This window comes from Gambusia affinis, linkage group LG19 (assembly GCF_019740435.1).
Source record: "Gambusia affinis linkage group LG19, SWU_Gaff_1.0, whole genome shotgun sequence".
In the NCBI taxonomy this organism is placed as follows: domain Eukaryota; kingdom Metazoa; phylum Chordata; class Actinopteri; order Cyprinodontiformes; family Poeciliidae; genus Gambusia; species Gambusia affinis.
In genome coordinates, this window is record NC_057886.1 from 12,389,616 (window position 1) to 12,415,188 (window position 25,573).

Below are 25,573 nucleotides of genomic sequence, written 5' to 3' on the forward strand. Positions count from 1 at the left end.
GTGTGTAGAATTTCAAAGCTCCATTACAGTCCCAGAGTTATCATATAGCTCAGTTAATCAGAAAATAGATCATGAAGTCAGTTCCACTTCCAGTATGAACCATGCAGCATGCTGAGGTGAGGGAATCTTCACAAATGCAGACAGAGATCTCCTGGTTTTTCATTAGATTCACTAATGCTGTTATTGAGACATTGCTTGGATTTTTCACTTGCAGTTGTGTAAACTCTTGAACACATGCAAATGATAAAGGGACTAAATTTTTTGTAAATATACTGAACTAAATTTATTTAAACAATATTTATAACACACTTTAAGACCCTCAAATTAACAAAGAGTGTACTTTATTTTTTGCCATGTGATACCTGAGTCATACAAGCATGTTTTTTTAACTGTATGTCTTGACAGTACAGTTTAAACAGAGACAACTTGTTTCCATATTTTCAGGTAATAAATAGTTAAGCAATCAGTTAAATGTTGAAATGCACATATTTGCACATATTTCATACTAAAAATGTTTTAGAATCAGTGAATATATATGTCACACAACAAATAATTCACATCTGTTTTGCAGTTGTAACTGAACCCCTGCCATTCCCTTTTGTAGCTTTATCACTCTATAACACTCCATTAAATAAAACATGCAAGCTGCTACAGATGCTGAAACTGCTAAAGGCTTTTTTCTAAGAGTATAAATGGTGGCTGGCAAAAACTAGGATAAAGACAAAACAATGCTTCTAGAGCTATCCTTTCATCTATCCTCTTTGATAACCCTATTAAAAATTCCCCCCATCAAATTCCTGAGAAATAAATTCTGTTTTTAACAGAAAAAAAATAAAGATAGGCACGCTGGATAGTGTGCTGCAAGGTCAGGTCGCCTATCAGACCGAGACAGACGGTTGCTGGCCCATGATGGTTTTGTATGCTGCTGTCTGTCGTCAGAGCGAATAATTTAATAACTTTACAGAGGACATTTTAGCAACTAAATGATAAAGTCAGCAGTTATTAAATTGACTTAAATGGGAAACTTGTTCAGATAGGGCCTAATGGTTTAGTTAACTATGGGAAATAGTTTTAGTTAGGCTTTAAATACGAAATTTTATTATATTCTAATTCTTATACATTTTAACTAATCTGATTTAGCTTCAGGATCACTTCACACACAAAAATGTTAAAGACGGAAAACGGGACTCTTATTGTGATTAGCTGCTTCTCTCTGGTGGTCAGTTGATGTCACTACATCATCATTTCTGAAAGGCATATCTGATTAAACTGGCACGCAGCATAACTTCATAAATATTAATGATGGAAAATGTTTCCCATTTTAAATTCACGTTTGTTCATTCGTAAATTAATTTTGTAAGATATTACTATGAAAAACAAGTGGATGTTATTTTGACATGTAAAGGTGCATAATAAATCGCTAAAGAAAAAAAATGACTGTTTAAAAACTAGCACAAGTCTAACAAAGTATTAACTGCTTTATTAGTCAGGTTATCTGCTCCGGAAGCCAGATTGCAGTCAACTGATTAACAAGAAAGAACCTTTCCAACTTTTTATTTTTTATGAAAAAAAGTGTTGTTTTTTTTTCACACATTCTATCTCAACATTACAAAGGACTATCTTTAAAAACCTTATGGTGTATTAGTTAAACATTGTTTTTCCAGACGTGCACCTTTTTCCTTTAAAGATTTCTAAAAATAATAAGTATTAAAAATAAACAGTCAAATATACCAGACATTTACTACACAAACAGTTGTGATTTTACAAATTTATTTCTTCCAGTTTGATCAGTCTCACAATCAGTTCTGACAGTACAAATCTCCAGACCCACTCGCTTAAATAAATCTGCAGCATCAAAATGTTTCGCAGATGCATTTTTTTTTTATGATTTGTTTTTACTAAAGTGTCCCCTTTTGTGCAACTGGTTTGCAAAAACAGCAACTGTGATGACCTACAAGTGCAACCACCAGTGCAAGACATGGAGCGTCCTCTGTGTACCGTTTGTTCAGCTGCAGCCAACCTCAGTGTCACAAAGACAAATTAAACATGCTTGTTCATGTCATGCTGAGATGTATCTGTTGTAAAGTAAACTGAACGGTGTTGAGGTTTTAATTTTGAGATGCCACACTACTGATAAACAACCATGACTGAAACACACACTAAAAAGGGGTAAGCTACAAAGTTTCACAGCCACAATCGTCCTATTTCATGTTTAAGTCCCCAAGAACAGCTCCTGGTTCAGCAGCTGCAAGGCCTCTTTTTTCCGTCACCCTGTCTCACATTGACAAACATCCATTCTGTCCTTCTTCTGCAAAGGCACCGAGCTCGTACGACGACTGCTGAAAACAAGCAGCCGCCTCACTGTATTGCATTGTCACACCGGCTTGCAGGATCGGGTGTCCTCTCCTTCGACGTCGCTGTTCAGATTTGTCGCTTGCACATCTTTTGATGGCTGTAGCATGGCAGTTCTTGCTTTTCACAGATTTGAGGGGGGGTTTTTTAAGAAAAAAAAGAAGTAGGTGTTGAGTTTTCAGTGGATTTCAATATGAACCTGTGAAGAGATAAAGTCTTTGTTTACATTTAATTTTGGTGGTTATTTGCAAGTTATTTGTAAAAAAAAAAAAAAAGAGTATGACAAAATTTTGCAAGCCAACGTCATGCGAATCCATAATGTTTAAGTGTTTTTTTTAGTTTAAGAATTTCAGTCATTGTTAATTATTTCTTTTTCAAAACATCGACACAAACAAATGTAATAGATTAAATGAGTACCAGTAAGTTTTTGTTTACTTTTAATACACTTTTTGGTAACCTTTTTTTCAAAATGGAGGCATAATATAACAGCTGGCTTCAATGACCTTTAAAACCATGAAATGAATGGACACTTTTCGTCATCTCTAATCCAAACAGAACCAGAATTATATATACAGACATCCACTCTTACATTTAGTTAAAATCTTTTGTTTTATTATTTGAAAAGTTAATTCAAAATGTTTTAAAACATAGTCCTTAAATTTTCCATGAGGCGAACTAAGGTGGGGCTGTGGAGGGCCATTCCAGAAGCATGATTAATCCATTCCAAAACCAGTTCTGGTGTTTGGACTCGCTGCCAAACTACAGCTGAGTTTTAACTAGATGGAAATGAGTTAAAACATTCAGAACTACAAAAGTGCCAGCCAGGCTAAATAAGCAAAATTAAAAAGAAAAAACTGCTGAGACACCAGTGTGACTCTACAATTAAAGTCTCAAATAGGACTGAAATAGAGTAAAGGAAGAAAGAAACCATCCTGTCCTGATAGCACATTTCAAGCATCGGATGAAATCCTGAAACTCATTAGTTTCCCCTCAGGTCTACAACTAGATGATGAAAAGTTAGACATGACTGGATGTTAAAACATGATAACAAAACACAGAACAAAGTTGCTTTGGGAAAGGATGGAGCAGGCTAATATTAGGCTTCTGAAATGGCCCTGACATCAGAGCCAATAAAAATTTGTAGACTCTAATTTAAAACCAGGATTACAAAAAATCTGCAGTAAAATGAAACTTGTGGGTGTATTTATTATTCTTAAAATTAATGAACCCCGAAAACACTGTTAAAAAAACATTAAAATTAATTTAGAATTTACATTTATAACCAATAATTTGGTTCAGGGGGGGAAAAAATAAGTTAAATGTATCTTAGAATTAAGCATATAACTAAACAGAACAAAGGGCATATGTTACATGCCATATTGTAAAAATGTGGTGTTTCACAATTACAGTTACATTCAATGTATGAGTTAGTTTTGCTGCGTTAGATATTCTTACGTGCTTAAATAGAATTTAAAAATTGGCAAATCTTCATTAAAAAATTAAAACAAAGAGTATAGATTAATTAAACTACAGCCAGAACTTAAAGTAAATCCAACTTTAACTTCAACTAATCTCAAATTAATTGAACGTTTAACTTCAATCTGCATAAAGGAGATACTTATTTAAAAGCTCAGCAGACATTAAGTCAGCAACCACAACGACAACACAAATTCAACACTAAGGCCTTTTTAACAGCTGTTGGCATGGTGACGAGCAAAGCAGGGCTACCAAACCAGAAGTTTTGGTATACAAGAAAGTAAGAGACTACTTACTTGGAGTCTTACATTAAACACCATAGAAGCGACGAGGTATATATAAGGAAATCTGATTCTCAGCCGCCATGCCAGATCAAAAAATATCAACAAAGTCCTCGTCAAGCCTTTGCAAAACACTCCGTACGTCCGACCAGCGGAGCCCGAAAACCGGAGCACTAGGTACGACAGACCCGCCATAAAGGATCAGTCTGCCCGGCGCTACGTTGGCTTAAGTCAACTGACAAGGCGATGCGATACAAGCGGCAATTGGTGTGAAATTCTTCATTATTTCTTATCGCTGACTGACACGGAGCTCCATTTTTAAACATTAGCTGCTGGCAGGGCTGCTCCACCCCGACAGCTTCTCCGAGGAGGAGAGAAGAGGGTGCGACACACGGAAAAGGGAATTGGGTTAATGCGCCCCGAGTTTAGACTCACAGGCACGTCCAAGCGCGCATACACGAAATTGAATGGCAATGCTAAGACCCGCCTCCTGGCCGTGATTAGTGTATTTTTGCAAACGACTGTAGTATCACAGGGAGGAGACAGGAGAGCTAGATTTTTTTCTTCTTTAATTATTCTGTCAGGAGGACACTAAGACAGTTCTAGTTAATATGTTAAAAACACATTTTTTTAAATAAAAGTTACCTTCTGCAGCTTTAAAGGTAATTTCTTTTATCTAGTATTCTGATGATAATAATGCTATTATTTCCCCAGTGTTGTTGACAATCCATTTGTAATTCGTTTTCCTTGTTTTATCTGAACAGTAAGATGTATTCCTGTCTTCCAATTTCAATTTCTTTATGCATCTGTGTAAATCTGCCTATTTTTAATAAAATTATTGCCCAATTCTATGTTGTAGATTTCTCTTTGATAAAAAGTTTTTTATCCAGTTAAACATTTCCCAGTAATGCCCAATTTATACATTTAATTAACAATTGATCTATGCACAACATATCACATGCTTTAGCTGCATAATATTTGAATTAGTAATCTACATGTTTTTCTACTATTTCACAAATATCATAAGTTAATGTAATATTTCTTTGGTTTTGTAATTTCACATACAAATTTTATATTTGCATGTGAAGTTTTTTATTATTTTTATTGCCGTTTTAAGCATCACCTTTAAGACACAACTCAGGAAATACCAACCGAACGAATTCCATTGTAATTGGTGAAGAACGTCACTTCCTCCCCCTGTGTTACACCCTAAGTCATCCGTCTTTTTGTTTTTTTATATCTCCTCACAAATTACAAGTTTAAGCCTTTTATTTTATTATAATCAATAAAATAAATTTTATTTAGCATGCACATTTTTGTAAAGAAAAATAGTGTATTTCTGGTTGGTTGTTTCTTGTGAGCGTGCAGTGAGCTGGAGTGTCTGAGGGCGTATCAGGCCGGTGTACCGGATGCTCCATCTGCTGGTGGCTGACTTCATTTTTTTTCTCAGGGGTGGTGGCCGCTGTTTTGCTCCATAGTTCCCATAGCGAACCCACGAAAGCATGGGAATGTTGCGAGGAGATTTCTGAGGAAACTTGAGATAAAGTGTGTAATAAGTTAGCGTAAGTTGCTCAGACGGTGTTTTAACATTAGAGGAGCTCAGCGGTAAACACCGGAGGCCGTCAGAGGGAGCCTGTTGGGACGTTTCTCCAGCGAGCAGTTCCGGACAAAGGAAAAGAAACCTGAGCTAAAGCTAGCTGGCTCTCTTAGGCAATGCAGGCCATTAAGTGTGTCGTTGTAGGGGACGGGTAAGTGAACATAACCGGGCTTTCTAAAAAGTTTGTTTCTACCATTTTTTGTTTGAAAGGTAACATAATATTAGCTTAAATGTTGTCACCAGACTGGCTAACATTAAATCACTTTGCTTCCCAGTTTTTCATACGGGCAAAGTTAGCTTCCAAGCTGGAACTACCTGTTAATCTGTACCACTTGAATATTGCAGTTCACTGAAACTTTTTTATTTCTTATTTTGACTTACTTGACATTCGAGTTTATATATTCAGTGTTGGCATAGAAGAAGATAGCTCATTATTTCCTTTGGTTTTCCACATACTTGGCGAATCGGTCAGACTTAATAGCGTAGTTTGTTTACTCAACCTAAACCCGTTTTTTCTTCTTCTGTCTTGGTTAATGAGAAACCCAAGAAGCTGGGATTCAATTGAATTGTTGTCTTCTTCGCACTTAGGTTAACTTGGGGCGTGCTTTCGTTTTCCTAATAATAAATGAGTCTTCGGCTGTACCAGTTTAAAGTAGAGGATTGGCCAAGACTACCAGTCAGAAGTGTAATAGTATGTGAGGTAAACATGCGCAAATAGCCTCTTGATCAGGGTGTGGTGGAAACCACACAGCAGTCATTCAAGGCACCTTTGAAGCGCTTTTTTCGATTCAGATTAAAGAGGAAGCTCAAGTTTCGTAATTGGGAAATATCTGTTCCCCTAGGAGCTGTGAATGTCTTACAGGAACTGACCCCTGTCTGGTTTGCATTGCCAGTTTTCCTAAGGTCAGGGCTCATTTCTGCTTTAAATCCTTTTTTCAGTCGATATAAATTGAATTTAAATCGCGTTTTTTTTCCGTGACTAAGGTGTCCATAATATAATCATTTATATTGATTTGGTGCCATGTTTTCTCTTGTTTAGTATCCTTAGCTGTGCTATTAATTTTGCTTAACTAAGTTTAAAAAAATCAATGAAAATTTTATTTGTAAATCCAAGGTTTCTACAGCATCTTATTTTATCAATTTCCAGGTCTGGACAAATAGTGGAGACTGAAACTTGATTCTGTAAACATTTTGAAGTTTCCAGATTTTTTTTTTACATTTCTAAATTTATTTCTGATTTGCCAAGAAAGGCAAATCTGGTCTGAACTATGATCAATAAGCCAGGTTTTAAAAAAATGTATTCAATGAACATCAACTATTTTATATAAACGTGTATCTCAATGCATCTTTTTGAGTTTAATACATTTATTACAGGCTTGGGACATGTTTTGATTTAAATCATATCATTCCTTAGTTTTTAATTGGATTTAAAACATTTCCCCCATTAAAGTTAATGAGACATTGGTTCTTTTTTGTGTGCTGTATTCCTTAGAAGAAAATAAAACGACTTCTATCTGACTTTAAAGAAAATACAGCATGTTGGGTCAATACATCAATATTTGAGCTAAACCCATTGACTGTTTTGGCTTTTCTGTTGTTACTGACTCAGTGATAAATGATAAATGCAACTTGCTCTTTGTAGAATGTGAAAGTCTTTTAAGTTACTGAGTTTAAAAGTTGACCTATGGTATAGAAACTGAATCTGACGTAGACCCCCAGGAAGGCACTGAAACCACTACTTGATGAATATTCTTAATAAAAATAAATGTCAAAAGTTAAAATAAATAAATAAAAGCTTATAGATCAAGTAAGTTCGGAAAAGTACGGTGCATAATTTAAAAATGTGAAATTTACAGAAACTTGTGAACTTTATGTTAAATAATTTTAGGTGTTTGAGTTTAAAAAATAACTTTTAAAATTTTTTCTTTTTAAAAAGAAAATGTAGAAAATCCAGTTGGTTTAAGATTTAAGGCTCTAAAATGTTTAGATTAGTTGCTAATGCAGAACTGCTCTGACCAGTCACTTTATAGCAGGATTTTCTTTTTTTATTCTTGTTGTTTTCCCTAATCATTGATCAAGTCTCTTCTCATTTCCAGTGCTGTGGGTAAGACATGTCTGCTCATCAGCTACACCACCAATGCCTTTCCTGGAGAGTACATCCCCACAGTGTGAGTGTCAGAGACTGCAGTGCAGCTTCTGTTTATTTATTTATGACAAACCTTGCTGTCCATCATGTTTCTCCACCCTTTGTCTCTAATGCGGCCCGTGAATCAATGAGGCGACTTCTTTATTCCGCTGTTGTTTTTCTAACTAAAATTTGTCTTGGTTCTATGCTTGAGGTAATGTTCAAAGTAGCAGACTGTAACCGAGATTGAAGAGAGCAGATATTATTGGAAGTAATGATGAAATTCTGCTCCTTATCTGATCAAATGTACGTTTTTTGTTGTTGTTGTTGTTGTTGTTGTTTTTACACCATTGGTTTCTAGAGAAGTCAATAAGGCACTTTATATTCAGGCTCTTTTTCTATTAGAAAAAATCTAAAATGTAGTGCATGATTTTCTCTGGAAAAGAATTTATGTTGATCTATTCATATTTCAATGTGTTAAGATATAAAAAAAAACAAAACAAGTAGTGCTTTTGTTTATTTGCACATCATCATTTCCCCCAGGTTTGACAACTACTCCGCCAATGTTATGGTGGATGGGAAACCAGTGAACCTGGGCCTTTGGGATACAGCTGGACAAGAAGACTACGACAGACTCCGCCCACTCTCCTACCCCCAGACGGTACAAAAAGGACATAATACAATATTATAATTCACTTATTAACCTCTGTGAATAATCCACTTGGAGCGTTTGGGTGAAGATAGCAATCAAGGAAGTTTGAAAGAAAGAAAAACACACATTGATAAGAATAAGTCTTTACAGTAAATGAAAATCTCAGGCTTTGATTGCTTTGCTTCCTTTGTCTTATCAGGATGTGTTCCTTATCTGCTTTTCACTTGTGAGTCCTGCCTCGTTTGAAAACGTCCGTGCCAAGGTGAGAAGTGCCTGCGTGAACAACATGGAAGGTTTTTTTTACAGCGTCTTACTACAGTATTCATATATATCAACTCTTTTTAAAATCTTTTACTTCATGTTAGAACTACAGTTTACTTTTTTTTTTAAATTGGGATTTAATATACAGAACCATACACAATAATGGGAAGAGATTGAAAGTGGTTTTCAAAATTTAATACAACTAATGTGGAAAGAGTGATATCTATTTGTATTAGCCTCCTCCAATTTACATATATATTATTAAAGAGTTTTGTTTCCATTTTGCAAGGCACCATAGCACATCTGCATGTAGCAAGTTTTAGGAGAAGAGAAGCATTAGGACAGTTTGCATCATAAGTTAACTGTAGGAATCAGTTAGTGGGTCTGATCCTGCAGAGAATGACTTACTATCCATCTGTGTTGCCTAACTAATCATTTTCAAGTAATTTTAGATAGAAACAGAATCTTACATGAACAAAACCTTTCAAACTGGTGCTTTTTGTTGTTCTATACTGTGAATTGTCTAGCAATTAAATTCAGAAAATACAACAAAATTGAGGTTGCAGTAATTACAGAAAGCACTTGTATATGTTTCCTTCAAGTCCATAAAGTACTGGATAGTTGTTATAGTCAGTTTAGTTTATTTATGTAAGGCTAAATAACAAAAATTTATTTGAAAGTCAAAAGTTCCAATTCATTCAATCTAGGTCATTTCTATATAGTCGTGTCTAAAGTAGCTATAAGCTCTGATGTTTATCAGTGTTTCTTTCATGCCCTGGAGTGAAGATGGTAAACAAACACTCACTGACTCTTAACAAAATGAAATGTTTATTGTTTGTACATGATATACAAATGTTATTAATAACAACTAAAAGTTACCTTACTAATTTTCAGCTACCATTATAACCTTTGAGTAGGTGTTTTTTGTTTTTTTTTATACTTTGAATTTTGCTTAACTAGACCTTTGTGTTAGCCCTCAAACTAACTTTTAACATTTTAAAAAATCTTGTTCACTCACAAGGTAATAATCCTTTTACAGGATAAAAGTCAGCAGAGGCCTTATATTGTTGTAAGAAAAACAAATATATAATCACCTGCTAATTCAGGATACTTGAATTGAGCCAAATTATTGAATTGTTAAAAATATTCCTTCCATCTTGGTTACATTTTCTAAACCAAGTCCTTAAACAGACCAGGTTTGTGTTTTTACAGTAAATGCATTTAGTATTTCTACCAAATAGAATGGTATAGCTAAATCTTCCAGACATTGACATTGTGTCATGGGGATCTTTATTGCACTTCATCACAGTACTTTGGACAGACGCATGCTTGCAGTCGTGGATCACATGATAGCTTGTAAGCAAAGGGAATTTCTCTTGGTGATAAACACTCAGGAAATTATTATCTGCCCCTGCAGTTCCTCCTCAACTGTACAAGAAAGGAACCAACATTTGTTTTCTTTTTCCATCTCACCACTATACTACTGCTTTTCTGTTATTGGCTTAATTCTAATGATTAGAATTGTATTTATTTACTTGCTTACTTCACAATGTCTTTGCACACGCATGAACAGTTTGAATGTTATGTATGCCCATAATTTGCAGCTATAACAGCCTAAGTCAGGCATGTTTATGGACATTTATCCTTACAGATGCACATTTGTGGGATCTGATGTTGATTGAGAAGGTCTGACTCATAATCTCCATTGTAATTCATCTTAAACCTGCTCTGTATTTTTGAGGTCAGGACTGTGAGGTCAGTCAAGTTCTTCCACAACAAGCAAACCCATCTGTCTCTTTATGAATCTTGCTTTGTGCACTCATGCTTAGTCATGTTGGAACAGGAAGGGTCCATCCCCAAATAGTTCACATAAAGTTGAGGGAAGGAAATGGTCTGAAATGCCTGGGTATGTGGAAGCATTAATGGTTCTTTTAAGTTAAACTAACATAATAACCACCTCATCATAACCCTCCCTTTACCAAACTTTACTCTTGGCACATTGCAGCTGGGCCAACTCTAGATGTGTTCATTGGATCTGCAGCCAGAGAGGCAGAATTCAACTCTCCAGAGAAAATGTTTCCACTTCTCTAGTGGCAGCTAGAAATTTTGTGGTTTGACTCTGCAGAAATTGATGGCCTCTTTGTATTATATGCCTCAACATTCACAGCACAGTACTTTCTGCCTGTGTGGCTTTATTATAATGCTGCTACTGAAAAGTGACGTACACAAAATTAGACGGAAATCTGAATGAGATTGAAAGGTGGTTGGTTTTTGTCAAAGAAGATAACCAGGTCTGCTTTAATTAAACTTCAATTGGTTTACCTAGAAAGTCTGGTTCGTTTGGGGAGGTGTGAATGCGCAATCGAACTCTAATGCGGACCTAAAAGCGAACTCTTGGTTCGGTTGAAGTGAACAGGTTTTTGTTCGTTTGACACAGTGCAGTGTGAAAATGTAACAAGTGTTGCAACTTTGGTCTCCAATCAAAAAGTGAAGTTTTCAATACTTTTTCAGTGGGCTAAATGAAGACAAAGAAGCTTAAATATGTATAGAAAAGGCACCATTGTTTGTATTCCAGTCAGAGCCATAACATTTGATACAAGATTGATACAAAAACGATAAGGAACCCTGTCTATAATTAAATGCATCACCTAAAGAAGTTAAAGCTGTAACTTCTGTTCTTTAGTGGTACCCTGAGGTCAGACACCACTGTCCCAACACTCCCATCATCCTGGTGGGCACCAAGTTGGATCTGAGAGACGACAAGGACACCATGGAGAAGCTGAAGGAGAAGAAACTCTCCCCCATCACTTATCCTCAAGGCTTGGCCATGGCCAAAGAGATTGGTAAAAAAAAAAAAAAACTTAATTGAGCTCTTTCTGACCAACTTGGATCTCATGTATTTTTATTTATTTTTTTATTATTCACAACAAACAGAAGTAAAATTGCTGCCCTCTGTCTGTGTTCATTAGGCTCCGTCAAGTACTTGGAGTGCTCAGCCCTCACTCAGCGTGGCCTTAAAACTGTGTTTGACGAGGCCATCCGGGCCGTTCTGTGCCCCCCACCCGTCAAGAAGAAGGGCAAGAAATGCTCTCTCCTCTAAGGCCGCCTGCAGTTTGAACGGTTACAGGGGAACATGAACGCTAGCGGTGAGGGGGTGGCTAAAGGCACAGGAGAAACACACCAGTATACACTCACAATCAATGTACTTCAGATTCTGTCCTTAAGTGTAGCTCAAGCAGTTTTCATGGAAATAAATCAGATCCAGATTTAGGCGAAGGGTTTGGGCGATTAACAGTCCTAATAACTCTTTACTGTATAGACAAGACTATGAACTTTTTGAGGCCTTCTAAAATCGATTGGATGTTTTCTAAAAATGGACTGCAGGTTGTCTTTAATTTCCTCTTCCACCTGTTGTCCACTCTCTTTTTTTTGTTGTTTACAGTCGGGTTGATTGTTGTAAGTGGAAATAATATTGCCAAATACATTCTGCACACATGCTGGTTTTTAGCCGAAAATGAGAGTCTAGATCTGTAGATTCAGATCTGTAACGTTTGCTGTTAATTCAGCTCCTCCATCAATGGCATTTTTAACTCACAAGTTCACTTCCTCCTTGACAAAGAGGAGCATGAAGTAACCTGGAGGATCTGTACAGCTTCAAATGAGTCCTTGAGTAACATAACCTCCTTACTTACCACCAGTCTGTCAACCCTAGGATGATTAATGACGCCTAAAACAAGACGGGGAGAAGATCAGATACCAACAGTGCTATAACTCCCTGAAAAATTTAACAAATCCAGTATTTTCTACATTTCACCTAAATAAATTTGTCATTTTCTTTCCGCTTTCCCTAAATGTGTCTCAGCCGAACGGCTGCCTGTGAGTGCAAAAGCTGAAAACACGATTACATATTGGAACAGAAATGTTCGGACGTCTTGGTGATGGGGGAACAAGAGCACATCTTTTAATGCTCTGTGGGCATTTACCGAATACCTTTTGTGCAACACTTTTGATTTATTTTCTTTACGCATCACTACTGGCTAAGCAATGTCGCAATGAAGAGCATCTATGCCTGCTAATAACAGTAACAAAGCTACTGTCGGTTATGGTGTAGTAGACAGTGTAATCATCTTTTTTGTTATAATCGTGATTTTACTATTTTGTATCTTTCTTCAGACGTTACACACTCACTGTATTGTTTAACTAACACTATGAATATCTTTTTTTTTTATTATTACCTCTACGGTTAACGCTACCTTAATCTCCCTTCAAGCCTAGCTTTTTGTAATTAATGCTGATAGCATGTCTGTGCATCATATACTGAAAACTGAGATTAGAATTGCTACAGTTATATATATTTTTTGCCTATTTACAAAATGTATTTGAACTACTAGATCAGGGGTTAAATACACGTTGCTCATCGGTATTCAGAAATCAAGCTGTGCTTTTATCCAAGCCAATGTTGTGACTCTCTTAGTTTTGAGGATTAAAAACTATTGTCACTTTTTGAAAAAGCCAATAAATTCCTGTAAAAACACTTCCTCTGTTGGAAACATCCATTGTTTACCACTCTTGTGCTTGAAAATAGTGTTGAGTAATGATTTGACGATATAAGTTAGAGTATCTGAATTTCTAACTTGTTTAATATATATATATATATCAGACAATTATAACTATTAACCAACATAATCCATATTTTGTTTCTAAAAGTAACAAACTCTTCTACAGCAAAAAAATTACAAATAAAATGCCTTTAAACTGGTTTCCTTTTACAAGGCAAATATGTGAGATGCTATTTATGTTTTGACTTTACAAAGATTTACAGATTTTCTGCAACATTCTGACTTGCTTTTATTATTAAAATACAGCCAGTTTAGGCTTTTGATAAGATAGGAATACACTATTTCCAACATTTTTAACAAAAAATACTCTACATTTTTTGTGGCTGAGTACTTTCAGCTGTATAACTTTGTGATCCATTTCTTTTCTTTTTTCCTTTGTTTTGGAATGGAATGATTATTTAGCATTTTGAATTTTTTCAAACATTGTTGCACAAATTTTATTTTATTTTTTTGATTCCCTGGCATATATTTACATTTTAGACATGTATAAATCCCCATAGTTGTGGTTGATCATGTCCACTAGGAACACTCGATCGGTTCCCCAGTTTTACCCATCAGGCCCAAACTGCCTCCTTCATACTGAAGAAAATCGGATGTTCAGGGATCAGTCTGACCACAATGAAGCCAATTTAATATAAACAAGGATGCAGAGGATGTGAATCATAAAATGTTGTAAAATACTTTTAAATATGTGGGCTGGACTTGAGAAACAGACACAAAAGGAAAGGACTTTCAAACCTTGAGACATTGGAGTTCAACCAATCTGGATTCTATGCCTTTTCACTTGTCCTCCAGACTCTTGTACCTCGATTGAGGTAAGTTTTCTGTGGAGGCTCAGAAAGCTTAGACTCTTAAAAAATCTCCCCCAAACTCATAAACTCTTTGTTGATTTTGAAGAACTGTTTTTTTGTAACTACGACCTCATGTGGCTTATAACGTGGAGGACCTGAATAACTGTCAAGTCAGCCGTTTATTCACCCACACATTTCATACTGACTGATTCTAAAGGGAAGTCATTTAACTCATAAGACTTTTTAAACTGAAGGCAGTTAAAATGTCTTGGATAAATACCTATGCATTTGGCGCCACATACCAGTTATTAAACTCTTTCAGCTTAGAATTAAACTTGCATCTCAGGGAAATGTCTACAGTAATTTTTTATTACAAGATAACTCAACATTTAACAATCTCATGTCAATAAAATGTACAATTCATTAACCCACACAGGGTTGATAATACATGTGGCACAAACTTTACATCTTAAAGTGAAAAGATTATTTACTTAGCGGCAACCCAAAGGTCACAGCTTTCCGATATTTTTGATATTTCTCATCTTCAGAAACTCCAGCTGCTCAGTAGCAGCTCAGGAATCTCCAAATCGTAACAAAGTCCCTGAAGTTGTAGGTATGCTGACGAGATGAAAGACAAACTGTTAGAAAATCTGAATATACTCTCTCCGGAAATAATCTCAACTCATAAAAGTTTAGCAGAAAAGAATAAACTGAATTCTGTATATTTACAATTATACAAAACCCACAAGCATTCTCAAATGATTGGAAAGGAACAGACTAAATCGTACCTTTCAACCAATTCTGCCCCAACAATGTCATGGACATGATATTTCATAGGAAATTTCACATGTGAGGTTGTTCGTCGCTCCTCTAGATCGACTCGTAACACTTCACTATATTTAGACTTCTTCACCATGCCGAGCACTGCTTTACGTCCTGAAAGAAAAGTGTTAGATGGTACCAAACAAACCCCTAAAGGTAGAGAATGCCAACATCTTCCAGAAATTAGATATATTTATGGTGAAGGTGCAATAATTATCCTAAAATACCAACCTTGAATAAAATACTTTGTGAATTTGCCAGAATTGGGGATGGAAAGCCACCAGCTGCCAGCATCCCTCACAGTCAGGACCCCTGACTTCACCAGCTGCCTTGGTGGTGAGAAAATAAAACAATGTGCTCATGTCTGACAGAATTATATGCAGATGAAAAACAAAAAAACAATTTTTTCCAGTGTTGAGAATCTTAAACAACATTCAACAGTGTGTTGCAGTCAGAGATCTTTGTACGTTATCTCAGAGTCTGTGAAGAGAAACTCTCTCAGCATCTTGTCTTTGCTGAAGCTCAGATCTGTGCAGGAGGACACCACTTTCTCCAGGAACCTTTCAACAGTTGCTTGTGTTGCTTTCCCCTCTTCGCCAGCCAGTACTTTGGTCTTGTAGTCGGACGCAAACACCAGCCCGAATGCTTCAGAGTCAAACCCGAGCTGGAACATCAGCAGCTCCCCACTCTCCTGGAGTTTATTCTGCTCAGACAAAAGCATGGCAGTCAGAACTTCAAAAATAGTTTAAATCCTTTTTTCTTTTCTTTTTTTTTTTTTTTACATTTGGTCACCTTTTAAAAGCAAGATCTACTGGATTTGATGTGCTACACCAAGACAAAGCATTCTATACTGGTGATGTGGAAGGTATTGACGGGTTTTAGTTTGTTTTTTTATTATTTGTTAAACGTTATCATGTGTTGTCTGAAACATAAAATCCCAATAAAATGAGTTGAAATTTGTGGCTGTGGTATGACAAAATATAAAACTATTAACAATCAAAGAGCTGGCTCACCACTTCCTTATCCACCAGGGTCTTGTCATTGTGTACACTGTACAACTGATGCTTCAGTACAATAGGAGGCAATGTGTCATTAAAGAGCTTTCTGGGAAATAAAGTCATGAGGTTCTCCAAGGTGGCTTTCATGTCAGCTGGTTCTTTAAGAGGAAACATGGAGAGACGTTTGTACGTGTGACATTATTTTTGTTTCAATCAAAGTACAAACCACTTTTCAAGACACTCACCACCACCTTCGTCACTAGCTCCAAATTTTTCTGTGTCATTTCTCCTTTTCTTTACTTTGAAAGCGTCGGAAACCAGAGCCCGTTTTCTATTCATACCTGTAACAGAAATAATGTAGAAATGGTCCATTCATCAAGATGACTGGATAGCATTTTCATTTAAAGTCTAGGTATCTTCTTACCTGAGGTACGACCTACTAATGTTCTTGTAAGACCCAACGTGTCTCCTAGATAGAACCTTTTTCGTTGTCTTGTTCTTTTCAAAGTTCATATAGTTAGCCAGCTAACAACCTTAGCAGTGTTAATTTAAGTCTAACGTTTTGCATAGATACCTAAAACAGTTGCCTTTTAATTACTGTGTAGATTGAACGCCGTTTCTTGCAATTTATTAAATTAAACAACCTATTGGTTCGTCATAAATGTTCTCATTTAACAACAAAATGTCAAGCTTCCTCTTTTCACTGTTATGTAGGTTCTATTAAGATAAAATGTCGGTGCTGCCACTTAGTGGATGAGTTTGGAATAGTAACACCGGAAGTTGCTTAAAGTTTGTTTGTAGCATGTAAGGCTAGTTAGCAGCCCCGCATATTTAAAAACACGTTAACTTTCTTTGATGGTTCAATTCTGAACAAATATTAAATAGTTAAATACATCCATTTTATTATTTTATAGGGGACAGATGAGCAGTTTGTGTTGTGTTCTTTGATCAGAAGGTAGGTTTTCATTTACTCGTCAGGTATTTTGGTTACTCAGATACGTCTATAAAGAAATTAAATGAACATACTAAAAAATAAAATTGTTAGTAGAAAAAATATGTGCATATATAGGTGGTGCAGTGGAAGTAATATTTAAGCAACCATCGCTACATTTTTATCACACAATTACGGGGTGTATATATTATTGGTATGCATAATCTATTAGTTCCGCACACATTATCAATACATAATTACAGCTTAAAAGTTTAGAACTACAGAGATAATCGGGGCATGCACTCACATAAATTGAGAGTAGGTGAATCGTTATGGAGTAATCTTGCCAATCTTTTATACAGCACAAATATTTCATTTGTGATTTTATGTAGAAGTGCACTTTTCGGGGTTTACCTATCTGTAAACCCCTAAATTTAGCCTTCTGATTTTTTTTTTTAGTTTTGAAAAATCAGATCTTCTGTGTCTAACTCGCCAATTGCAAATCAAAACCAAACCAGTCAAGAAATAAAGTGGCAGATTGTGATATGCAGCCAATTCAGTTTTGTTTGTTTAATTTTACGATTATGGATCTGCAAATTGTACGTTATGCTTTCTGAGTTACTTTCTTGTAAAATACTTTTATGTGTACTTTTGTTTTAATTGTGTAGAACCCACTTTCCATCATTGTGTATGTATTTGGTGTTGGCTCTTACTTTGTGTTTTCGTTTCTTGGATCTGTTTTGTTTTTAGTTGTGTTTTAGATCAATCCATGGTCAGTACGTCTCATAGGTCAAGGTCTTTTCTGCATTAGGAATGGAGCGGCACAGATCCCGCAGCCCCACTACCAGCTCCCACCACCACTATTCATCAAACAGACAGGGAGGAGATAACAGAAGACGAAACCACTGTGACAGTGCACAATTCAGACCCTCAAATCACCACCTGCATCAGTCCAGTGCAACCCCAAGGCAAACCCCACCAAGGTCCCAGACCTTAAGCACAAGAAGGGAAGTGTATGAGAGAGACTTTCCATTGTACAAGCAGCCTGTGGAAGTAGGCTGTTTCTCCCTAGACTCTCAGCGTAGGTTTTTCAACGACAGCAGGCAGATGAGATACTACGTGGAACCTGAACGAAGTCCCAATTTTGATCTGAGGGATGGGTACAGGGAACGATATGTGAAGAGGGACGAAAATGTCAAGGAGAAGCTGGATCACATTCTGCGGTGGATCGTAGCCAACAGGTCAAAGCTGAAATCCAAGCTGAGCACAAATGCCTCATGGTGAGTTTATGCATAGAATATAGAATAAACACTTTTAATTTGAGGGGAAAATTGGTTAAATATTGGCGTTTCTTAGATGACTTAGGTATAATATAAGAAACATTAATAAACTTTGACACCAGGCCAAAAAGTGATCCACAACTTTTACTTGACCCACCTCTGCTCCTCGCAGCCCTCTAGACTTTGACTTTGTGACCTGGCGGGGCCACCTGACCAAGCTGCTCACTACGCCGTACGAGACCAGAGAGGGCTGGTTGCTGGCGGTGACCAAGTTTAACGGCACGCTCTACATCAGCGAGGTGGAGACCGAAGCTGCTTGCAGGGAACGAGAAAACTGCCCAGAGAGGAACAAGGAGATGATGTACTGGGGATACAAGTTTGAACAATACATGTGTGCAGGTGAGGGGCTGTTTACTTGGCTTTTATGTAAGTCGATGAGCGTTACCAGCTTCTTTATTACATAGATTCAGCTGTTTTGTAGTTTGTAAATACTTCTGGTTCTAGATTCCATCTGTTATTTTCAGGAAAAGAAAACAAGTGGGATGAGGTGACACTTCAGAAATATATTCAGATGTCAATTAAATATTTAAAAACTAACAAGAAAGAAACCCAAAGGAATCAGATGTGGAGTAAATAAAGCTGGTCCAAGGATGGATCATTGAGGAACACCAAAATGTAAAGCATCTTAATGAGAGAGAATTTTCCCTATTTAACACATAAAGGTCTCTTTTAAAAATAAAAAAAAAGACACCAATCGTTGAAATGACTTAATAATTTCACTTTAGAAGCAATTGTAAAATAATGTTTCACCAAATCAAAGGTATGATCTTAAAATGACTAAAATTGTTTTTGTGAGATCATTTGTCTTAGTTAAAAATAAGAACAGTTCCAGTATATTAGAATCAAATTTAGAAGTACGAGCTAATGCTTCAGCTCTATTTATTTTTGGATAGATACATTACAATATAAACACATTAGAATTCTTGTGCTGGACCATAAATTCATGGTAAACATTTGTGTTTTTGTTTTAAAAGGAGTCTGGACATTCACAAGAAAAATGTGTAGGAGTGTCTGACTGGACTCTGAAGTGGTCATTCTTCTGCTTCGTCCTCTGCTGCAGACGATACAAACGGTGAGCCTGACCCCAGCGGAGTGGTCAACACCAACGAGGCCTTCTGCACCGTGGTCCAGACCCGGCTCACGGATCACAAACTTCTGTTCTCTGGTGAGGTGGATTGTCGGGACCCAGATCCTGGTGCTCCACCTCCTCCTGCCTGCTACGTGGAGCTGAAGACCTCTGCAGAGATCTGCACTCCCAAGCAGCGCAGCAACTTCCACAGGTCAGAGAGACGATTTGAATTACCTGATCAATAGTCTTGATCTGCTTACACAGATGCTTGATGCCTTTATTATTTTGGTTTCTGTGTCAGGTTTAAGCTGTTGAAATGGTGGGCCCAGTCTTTTCTCCCTGGGGTCCCTCGGGTGGTTGCAGGTTTCAGGGATCATGAAGGGACCGTCGTCTCTGTGGAGACTTTTCAGATCTCCAAGATTTCACAAGTCATCAAGGTATGAAAAGCTTTAAAACTTTTTCCCTTTTCTTTTCACACAGCAATGACATTAGTCAACTCCAGCTGCAGATCTGAGTACTTGAACAGTCTTGTCTTTTTCCAGAACGAATATAACTGCTGGAAGCCAACAGTGTGCATGAACTTCTGCTGTGACTTCCTGTCTTTTGTGAAGCGTGAAGCTACTGAGGACAATCCTAGGTGAGTTTAAATGAAAAGGTATGTTTGTTCACAGTTATGTGGCAGACTAATGGACAGAAATTGAAGCTGATATCCCATCTGAATAGGTTTCAATTTGGATGAGGATTATTTGTTCAGTGTCCATTTGAAACATGCCTGACTGGATTTTTCCATTGCAACATTTTATCATCTACATGAATAGATGTTAACTACCAACATGGCTAACATTAATATTCCTGGATGGTTAGGTCTGATGTTTGCTAAATATTTCTGTTTCAGTGTGGTGTACTTATTTTCCTGGGAGCCACACAACGATGTGACCTACTCAGTCCACCGGGACTCCCAATATTCCTTCCTGCCCGACTGGTATATTAAGGAAATGACCATGTCTCCAGAATAACAACAGCCATCCTCTTCCAGGATTTCTACGATGTTGGAAAATTGTGTATTTTCCAGATCTGGAAGTTTTTGATCTTGCAGATTCTACTCTCTGTCCGAAAATTGCATCCTCTTAATGATCGTTAGTAGTTGCGTGCGGGTTTTAGAACTAAAACCTGAGTATGGAAAACGAAAGTTTTGTATTTATGTTTCTGAAAATATATAAAAATTAAAAAAAGAAATTTCAAGTCTGGAAAACTGAATTTTGATATTACCTGATAGAAGCCCTGAAATCTGAAGTTTTCCTCGACACAAAAAGTTCAACAAATGGAAGCATCTGTCGCTTCAGCATCTTCTGGGAAATAATTTTTAAAATAATAAACATTGTTCTTTGTCTTGTGCATGGTAATTTAGAATAAAACAATCTGTAATATTTTCATGATTATTTTATTGTTTCCTTCTTTTAACAGTCATTTTGATCTGGAAACCATCAAGTTAAGTAAAACAAAATAAATCTTTAACAGTTGAAATGGGAAAAAATGTCAAATCAAATTTTATTTCTTTAACAGTATTTTATGTAAATCTGCATTATTTTATTCTTAATAAAATAAATAAGACAGTAACTGGCACATGTGATTTAATGTAATAATTATCCAAATGTGTTTTTTTGTCTTGTTTGGATTTATGTATTTCTATTAGACTTCGGCTCTGTACAAAGAAACATCATGAAACGAGTATTACAGTCAGAGAGCGAGAGCACATTGTGATACAGACGGCTGTAGCACCAGGAAACCTTAAATAATGGAAGACAAAATGCTCAGAGAATAGAAAACCATTTCCATGGTAACCCCACATACGTCCAAAGCTCTGAGGCACTTGAGTACAATTAGTTCTGACCTCCACATCTGTTAATATTAGCTTTAAATACTTGCACTGTTAAAGAAAAAATGAAGGGATTTCTGTCATAACTGCTGATTTGGAAAAGTGCATTGAACCATGAATATAGTTAAAAACCATTACAGATATCAAAGCTAATTCATGACATTGACATCCATACTGCATCTACTATTTTTAGCAGTATTTTTCTGAGCAGAAAATGTAAACTGGATAGTTTCACATCTTAAAGCACAAGTTAAGAAAAGATACAGTGTCTTAAAATAAGACCACAAATAATTATTACAGTAGTCCCTTAAATTACAGCACACCCCTTATAATACAGACTTTAATTATAGGTCTTTAAATATATTAAAAAAAACAGCAAGACGGGCCCTTTTCAGATTGAACAGAATTAGTCCTGGCCTAGTACTAACTAGTAAAAGTTAGGTATTTGTTTCTTGAGGAAGGCTTGTAAACAGCATTTGATTTTTTTTCGTTAAGTACATATCTAATAGTTGATTTTATTTAGTTAATACTCACTTGTATTAACTATTACAAAACAGTAATATAGCAGATGTTTAGGAAGGCTCTACTGTGGAAGCAAAATAAAAAAACAATCTGCATAGATGGAAGTTGTCATAAAGTTAAAGCCCAGATGCCATTGTGCGTTAGAAAGCCACCAGTGGTGTGGATAAATATGTTATGAATGCCCAGAAGTCAGTGAAGTCCATCTCCAGTTAGGTAAGACAATAAAGCATTAGCATAAATCCGTAGCAGGCACTGATTAAATCTGCACATTCAAGCAGAACCTCTCAGTGCTTCAGCTTTTTACTCAGGCCCATGAGTCTGAAGGTGGCGGCTGTGATCTTCTCATAAACCACAAACATCAGGGCAGCCGTCAGCACCGTCTGCAGCAGCTTGGCCTCCAAGCCTTTGTATAACCCAAGAAAGCTGTGCTTCCTGCAAGAACATAAAACCATCAGCGACCGACAGCCCGTCTGTCCATGTTTGGAGCCCATTTATCACTGAACTCACTTGATCCGGTCCATGAACAGGAAGAAAATGTTGGAGATGCTCCCCATCAGGCCTCCTTTGCCGTCGCCTCTATACTGACCGAACTGATGAAGAGAAAAGCTGAGGCTATTTTTCTGAAGCTAATGAATTACTGTTTCCAGCTAGCATTTGTGACTTTTACAAAATCAGGAACCCAATCTAATGTGTCAGAGAAGAAGAAATATTTACCCTCAGAATGGCCTGGATGGTTTGGAGTGGGTACGTTGCTGTGGTAGCGATTGCCTTGGCGATTGCTCCAATGAGAAAGATCTTTGCTGAGGATATCTGTGCCAGAAAATAAAGATTTAATAGAGTTCTCAGTGACTGCTAGACTACAACAAAACTGATATCACACAAATGATCCCGAAGTATCGAGGTTCATATGAGATGTCAAAAATATATTCAGCATCCTCTCACCTTTTGGCCGCCCTTGCCTGCCTTCCTCTTCATGGCTTCATAAATCATGAACTGCACAGCCGGGTTGAGGACGAGAATCAGAGAGGGCAGGGTGCCGTTCCACAGTGTTCCCACGCCCTCGTTGGCAATGATCTGCGAGAAAGCATCTACAAGAAGGAAAGCCAAAATGTTGGACAACTCGGTGTCACGTAAAAAGCACAGCTGACGGGTTTTAATTTGAAATACAGAGATTGACACACACCAAATATGCCTCTGTAATGGGTTTGGTGGAGGTCTTCGTTTCTGAACCTCACTCCCTGCAGCTTCAGCCGGGTGTTGACGACCCACATGGGAGTAGTCAGGATCACATTCACCACGCCTGCATAAACACATAACAGTCAGATGGCGTCCCAAAATCATAGCACGGTGGTGGCAGCATCATGCTTTTCTCCACACAGCAGAAATGTAGCAGGAGGTGCGCAGGTTCAAAAGTTAACATTTTGGTCTGCATGCTATAAGTGGAAGTAAATTAACACTTGACAATCCCCTAAACACACAATCTCCAAACAGTAACTTGGTAGTGGTTAATTTTTCTTCAAACTTTATACTGGAAATGAAGAGCTTAACCAACCCACATTGTGAATTAAAATGGTTCAAATTCATTCTGTGGAAAAGCCTAATTAACAACCCCGGATATTTGGATTGGAAAAAAAATTTATAAAAAAAAAATCTATGCTTGGATTAATTGGGCTGTGAATATTTTTTTCAAGGCAAGGTAAGCCAACAATAAGATAAGAGCAAAAAAGGTAAAAAGTTAATAAATTACCTTTAATACTACAGTGTGCTTGATTGATTAAAGCGAAAAAGAGCATCACTTTATCATATTTACCTGCTACCATCCCCATCAGCAGGTCTTTACCAGGTCTGGGCTTGCCTGGTCCAGATGCAGCCGCCTTCTTCAGTGCATTGAAAGTGTAGAAGTAAACAAAGTTGGAGCAGCAAAGGCTGGAGATAACTGGAAACCAGCCTCTGTATAGAGCCAAACTGAGAGAAGTGGTGGAGAACTTAAGACATATACCTCTACGCATACTTTACAGGAATCACAGAAAGTTAAGTGATATAAGATCCTACAAAGTTTAACTTACAAGCCCTCTTCTTTCGCAATTTCAGCCAAAATGACAGGAGTGGATTGGGCTTTTCTTTTATCATCCACTGAGAAGAAAACATAAAAATATCGTTATTCAAGTCCAACGAACTACAAGAACATTAAAAAGCAACAAATGCAGACAAATCATCTTACTACACCAAGTTATTTCTACTTGTAATTTGTAACAGATGCTCAAAAGCCTATGGATATTAAGTCTGTACAACAAATATTTTTTATATACTTTGCCTATTTTGTTAACAATATCAATCAAAAGGAAATCATACTAAAAATGTTATTTTTAGTATAATAACATGTATTATTAATTTACACGTTCAGACTTATAGCAACAGTAAAAGGAAAGTCCACCCTTGTTCAGTTTGAGAGTTTTGCATATGAAGACATAATAAAATGATCGGGTCTTTACAAGGTTCTTAATTGAAACTTACGCTGCGTGTCAAAAAAAAAAAGAAAAGAAATATTAATCATTTATTAACAATAAAGGGAGGTGAAGTTAACAAAAGATGTTTTCTGAGACTTCATAACATTTTGGAGGTAAAGTAGGATCCAGATTATGCTAATTTAAGGGTTTCATGTATAGATCACAATCAGTTTGATGATTTGTATAACACCAGAATTTTAAAGTTTGCTTGTCTGGGGCTCGATGTTAACCCAACGCCAGAAAGCAAAGGTAACAGCAATGATTCTCAGGACGGATCTCATAATTCGTCCTGTTACTGCACAGAACGAGTTATAAGTCAATTTAGAAACAATTTCAGGAGTGGAAATTCATCTCAAAGCATCAACACAGGCTCAAACCTAAACTTGAATAAAATCCTGTGATGGAACTTTATCAGGACTTTACTGAGATACATATGTCTGTATAGAATTATGAACTAGTGCAGTGTTGTGCAGAATAGTGCGCACAAAAAAATCACCCACAATAATGTCAGAGACTGCATTAAATGACTACTTAGGTATTGCCTCAAAGATGCTTTTACCAAGCAATAAAATGATGGATATATAATTATTGACACACAGCTTCTTCACTTTGGCTTTATTTTATTTGAATAAATAATGACAACATGAACCATGTTTTAATAAAGGGACAGTTGGAATGGGAAACATTTTAAAACCTTCTAAAATGTAGATTATATTTAAATCCTCATAGATACAAATCTAAACTGCATGATTACACGATAACAACTCAAACTCACCCTGCAATCTGCTTTTAGCTGTATCCAAAGGGAAGAAGACTGTCATGGCTGTCACACTCCCCTGGAAGATAAGACATTGCAACATCACCATTGCAACAGGCATCCACTACTGCTCCGTCTGTCACTCCATGTTTTCATTTCACTCCTTATTCTTCCTCAAATGAAGAAGCTACTGAAGGTTAAATACTAGGAGACATTTTCAAAACTCACCATTGCACCTGCCACCGCATGGACCAGCGTCTCGTAGGACAGGAGGCCGACAACAGAGCCACCATTGTGGGACATCTCTGCAGGATGTTACCGGTGAGAGCTCAACAATTAAAAAGCCGGGGGAAGAAGGCAGGAAGAAACCCGGACAGGACAGACGGGCGTCGGCCTGGTTCTGGCGCGGTGGGAGCGGATAGTTCTTACTGCTATAACTGCATGATGTTGTTGCGAAAAGTGAAAATAGGGAAGAGAAAGGACTGAAGACAGTGCTGAACCAATTGACAGATTCGTCTTCTGTTTTAATCAGAAATTCACCAAATAACGTGTTGCGCCACATGCTGGACAGGAGGGTTATCACAACACCTAAAAGCT

General features: G+C 36.9%; 5 protein-coding genes across 7 annotated transcripts; 2 read left to right on the forward strand and 3 right to left on the reverse strand.

Annotated features, from left to right (window-relative positions):
• Positions 1–1,753: 1,753 nt before the first annotated feature.
• LOC122822058 (small integral membrane protein 10-like protein 2A) lies at positions 1,754–4,530 on the reverse strand. The gene is made up of 2 exons (XM_044100419.1): positions 4,125–4,530; positions 1,754–2,551 (listed from the first exon to the last, which is right to left on the reverse strand). The coding sequence occupies exons 1-2, from the start codon at positions 4,302–4,304 to the stop codon at positions 2,531–2,533; spliced, it is 201 nt and encodes a 66-aa protein (XP_043956354.1). The 5' UTR covers positions 4,305–4,530; the 3' UTR covers positions 1,754–2,530.
• A 941-nt stretch (positions 4,531–5,471) lies between these two features.
• Positions 5,472–13,278, forward strand: LOC122822057 (ras-related C3 botulinum toxin substrate 1). The gene is made up of 6 exons (XM_044100418.1): positions 5,472–5,857; positions 7,803–7,874; positions 8,375–8,492; positions 8,683–8,745; positions 11,428–11,587; positions 11,714–13,278. The coding sequence occupies exons 1-6, from the start codon at positions 5,823–5,825 to the stop codon at positions 11,842–11,844; spliced, it is 579 nt and encodes a 192-aa protein (XP_043956353.1). The 5' UTR covers positions 5,472–5,822; the 3' UTR covers positions 11,845–13,278.
• Positions 13,279–14,502: 1,224 nt separating this feature from the next.
• Positions 14,503–16,701, reverse strand: LOC122822056 (serine/threonine-protein kinase 19-like). Of its 2 annotated transcripts, XM_044100417.1 has the most exons (7): positions 16,399–16,701; positions 16,220–16,315; positions 15,990–16,132; positions 15,444–15,679; positions 15,208–15,305; positions 14,943–15,090; positions 14,503–14,772 (listed from the first exon to the last, which is right to left on the reverse strand). In XM_044100417.1, the coding sequence occupies exons 2-7, from the start codon at positions 16,311–16,313 to the stop codon at positions 14,727–14,729; spliced, it is 765 nt and encodes a 254-aa protein (XP_043956352.1). In that variant the 5' UTR covers positions 16,314–16,315; positions 16,399–16,701; the 3' UTR covers positions 14,503–14,726. The 2 variants fall into 2 exon arrangements, with proteins under 2 accessions (XP_043956352.1, XP_043956351.1); XM_044100416.1 differs by lacking the exon at positions 16,399–16,701 and having other exon boundaries at positions 16,220–16,346.
• A 33-nt stretch (positions 16,702–16,734) lies between these two features.
• dxo (decapping exoribonuclease) lies at positions 16,735–20,351 on the forward strand. Of its 2 annotated transcripts, none has more exons than XM_044100413.1 (7): positions 16,735–16,929; positions 17,717–18,185; positions 18,358–18,584; positions 19,306–19,525; positions 19,616–19,751; positions 19,857–19,951; positions 20,210–20,351. In XM_044100413.1, exons 2-7 carry the CDS (start codon positions 17,719–17,721, stop codon positions 20,328–20,330), a joined length of 1,266 nt encoding a protein of 421 aa, XP_043956348.1. In that variant the 5' UTR covers positions 16,735–16,929; positions 17,717–17,718; the 3' UTR covers positions 20,331–20,351. The 2 variants fall into 2 exon arrangements, with proteins under 2 accessions (XP_043956348.1, XP_043956349.1); XM_044100414.1 differs by having other exon boundaries at positions 16,772–16,929; positions 17,656–18,185.
• A 385-nt stretch (positions 20,352–20,736) lies between these two features.
• Positions 20,737–25,522, reverse strand: LOC122822055 (peroxisomal membrane protein PMP34). The gene is made up of 9 exons (XM_044100415.1): positions 25,205–25,522; positions 24,995–25,055; positions 23,779–23,845; positions 23,523–23,677; positions 22,896–23,012; positions 22,655–22,800; positions 22,427–22,522; positions 22,220–22,302; positions 20,737–22,144 (listed from the first exon to the last, which is right to left on the reverse strand). Exons 1-9 carry the CDS (start codon positions 25,277–25,279, stop codon positions 21,997–21,999), a joined length of 948 nt encoding a protein of 315 aa, XP_043956350.1. The 5' UTR covers positions 25,280–25,522; the 3' UTR covers positions 20,737–21,996.
• Positions 25,523–25,573: the final 51 nt, after the last annotated feature.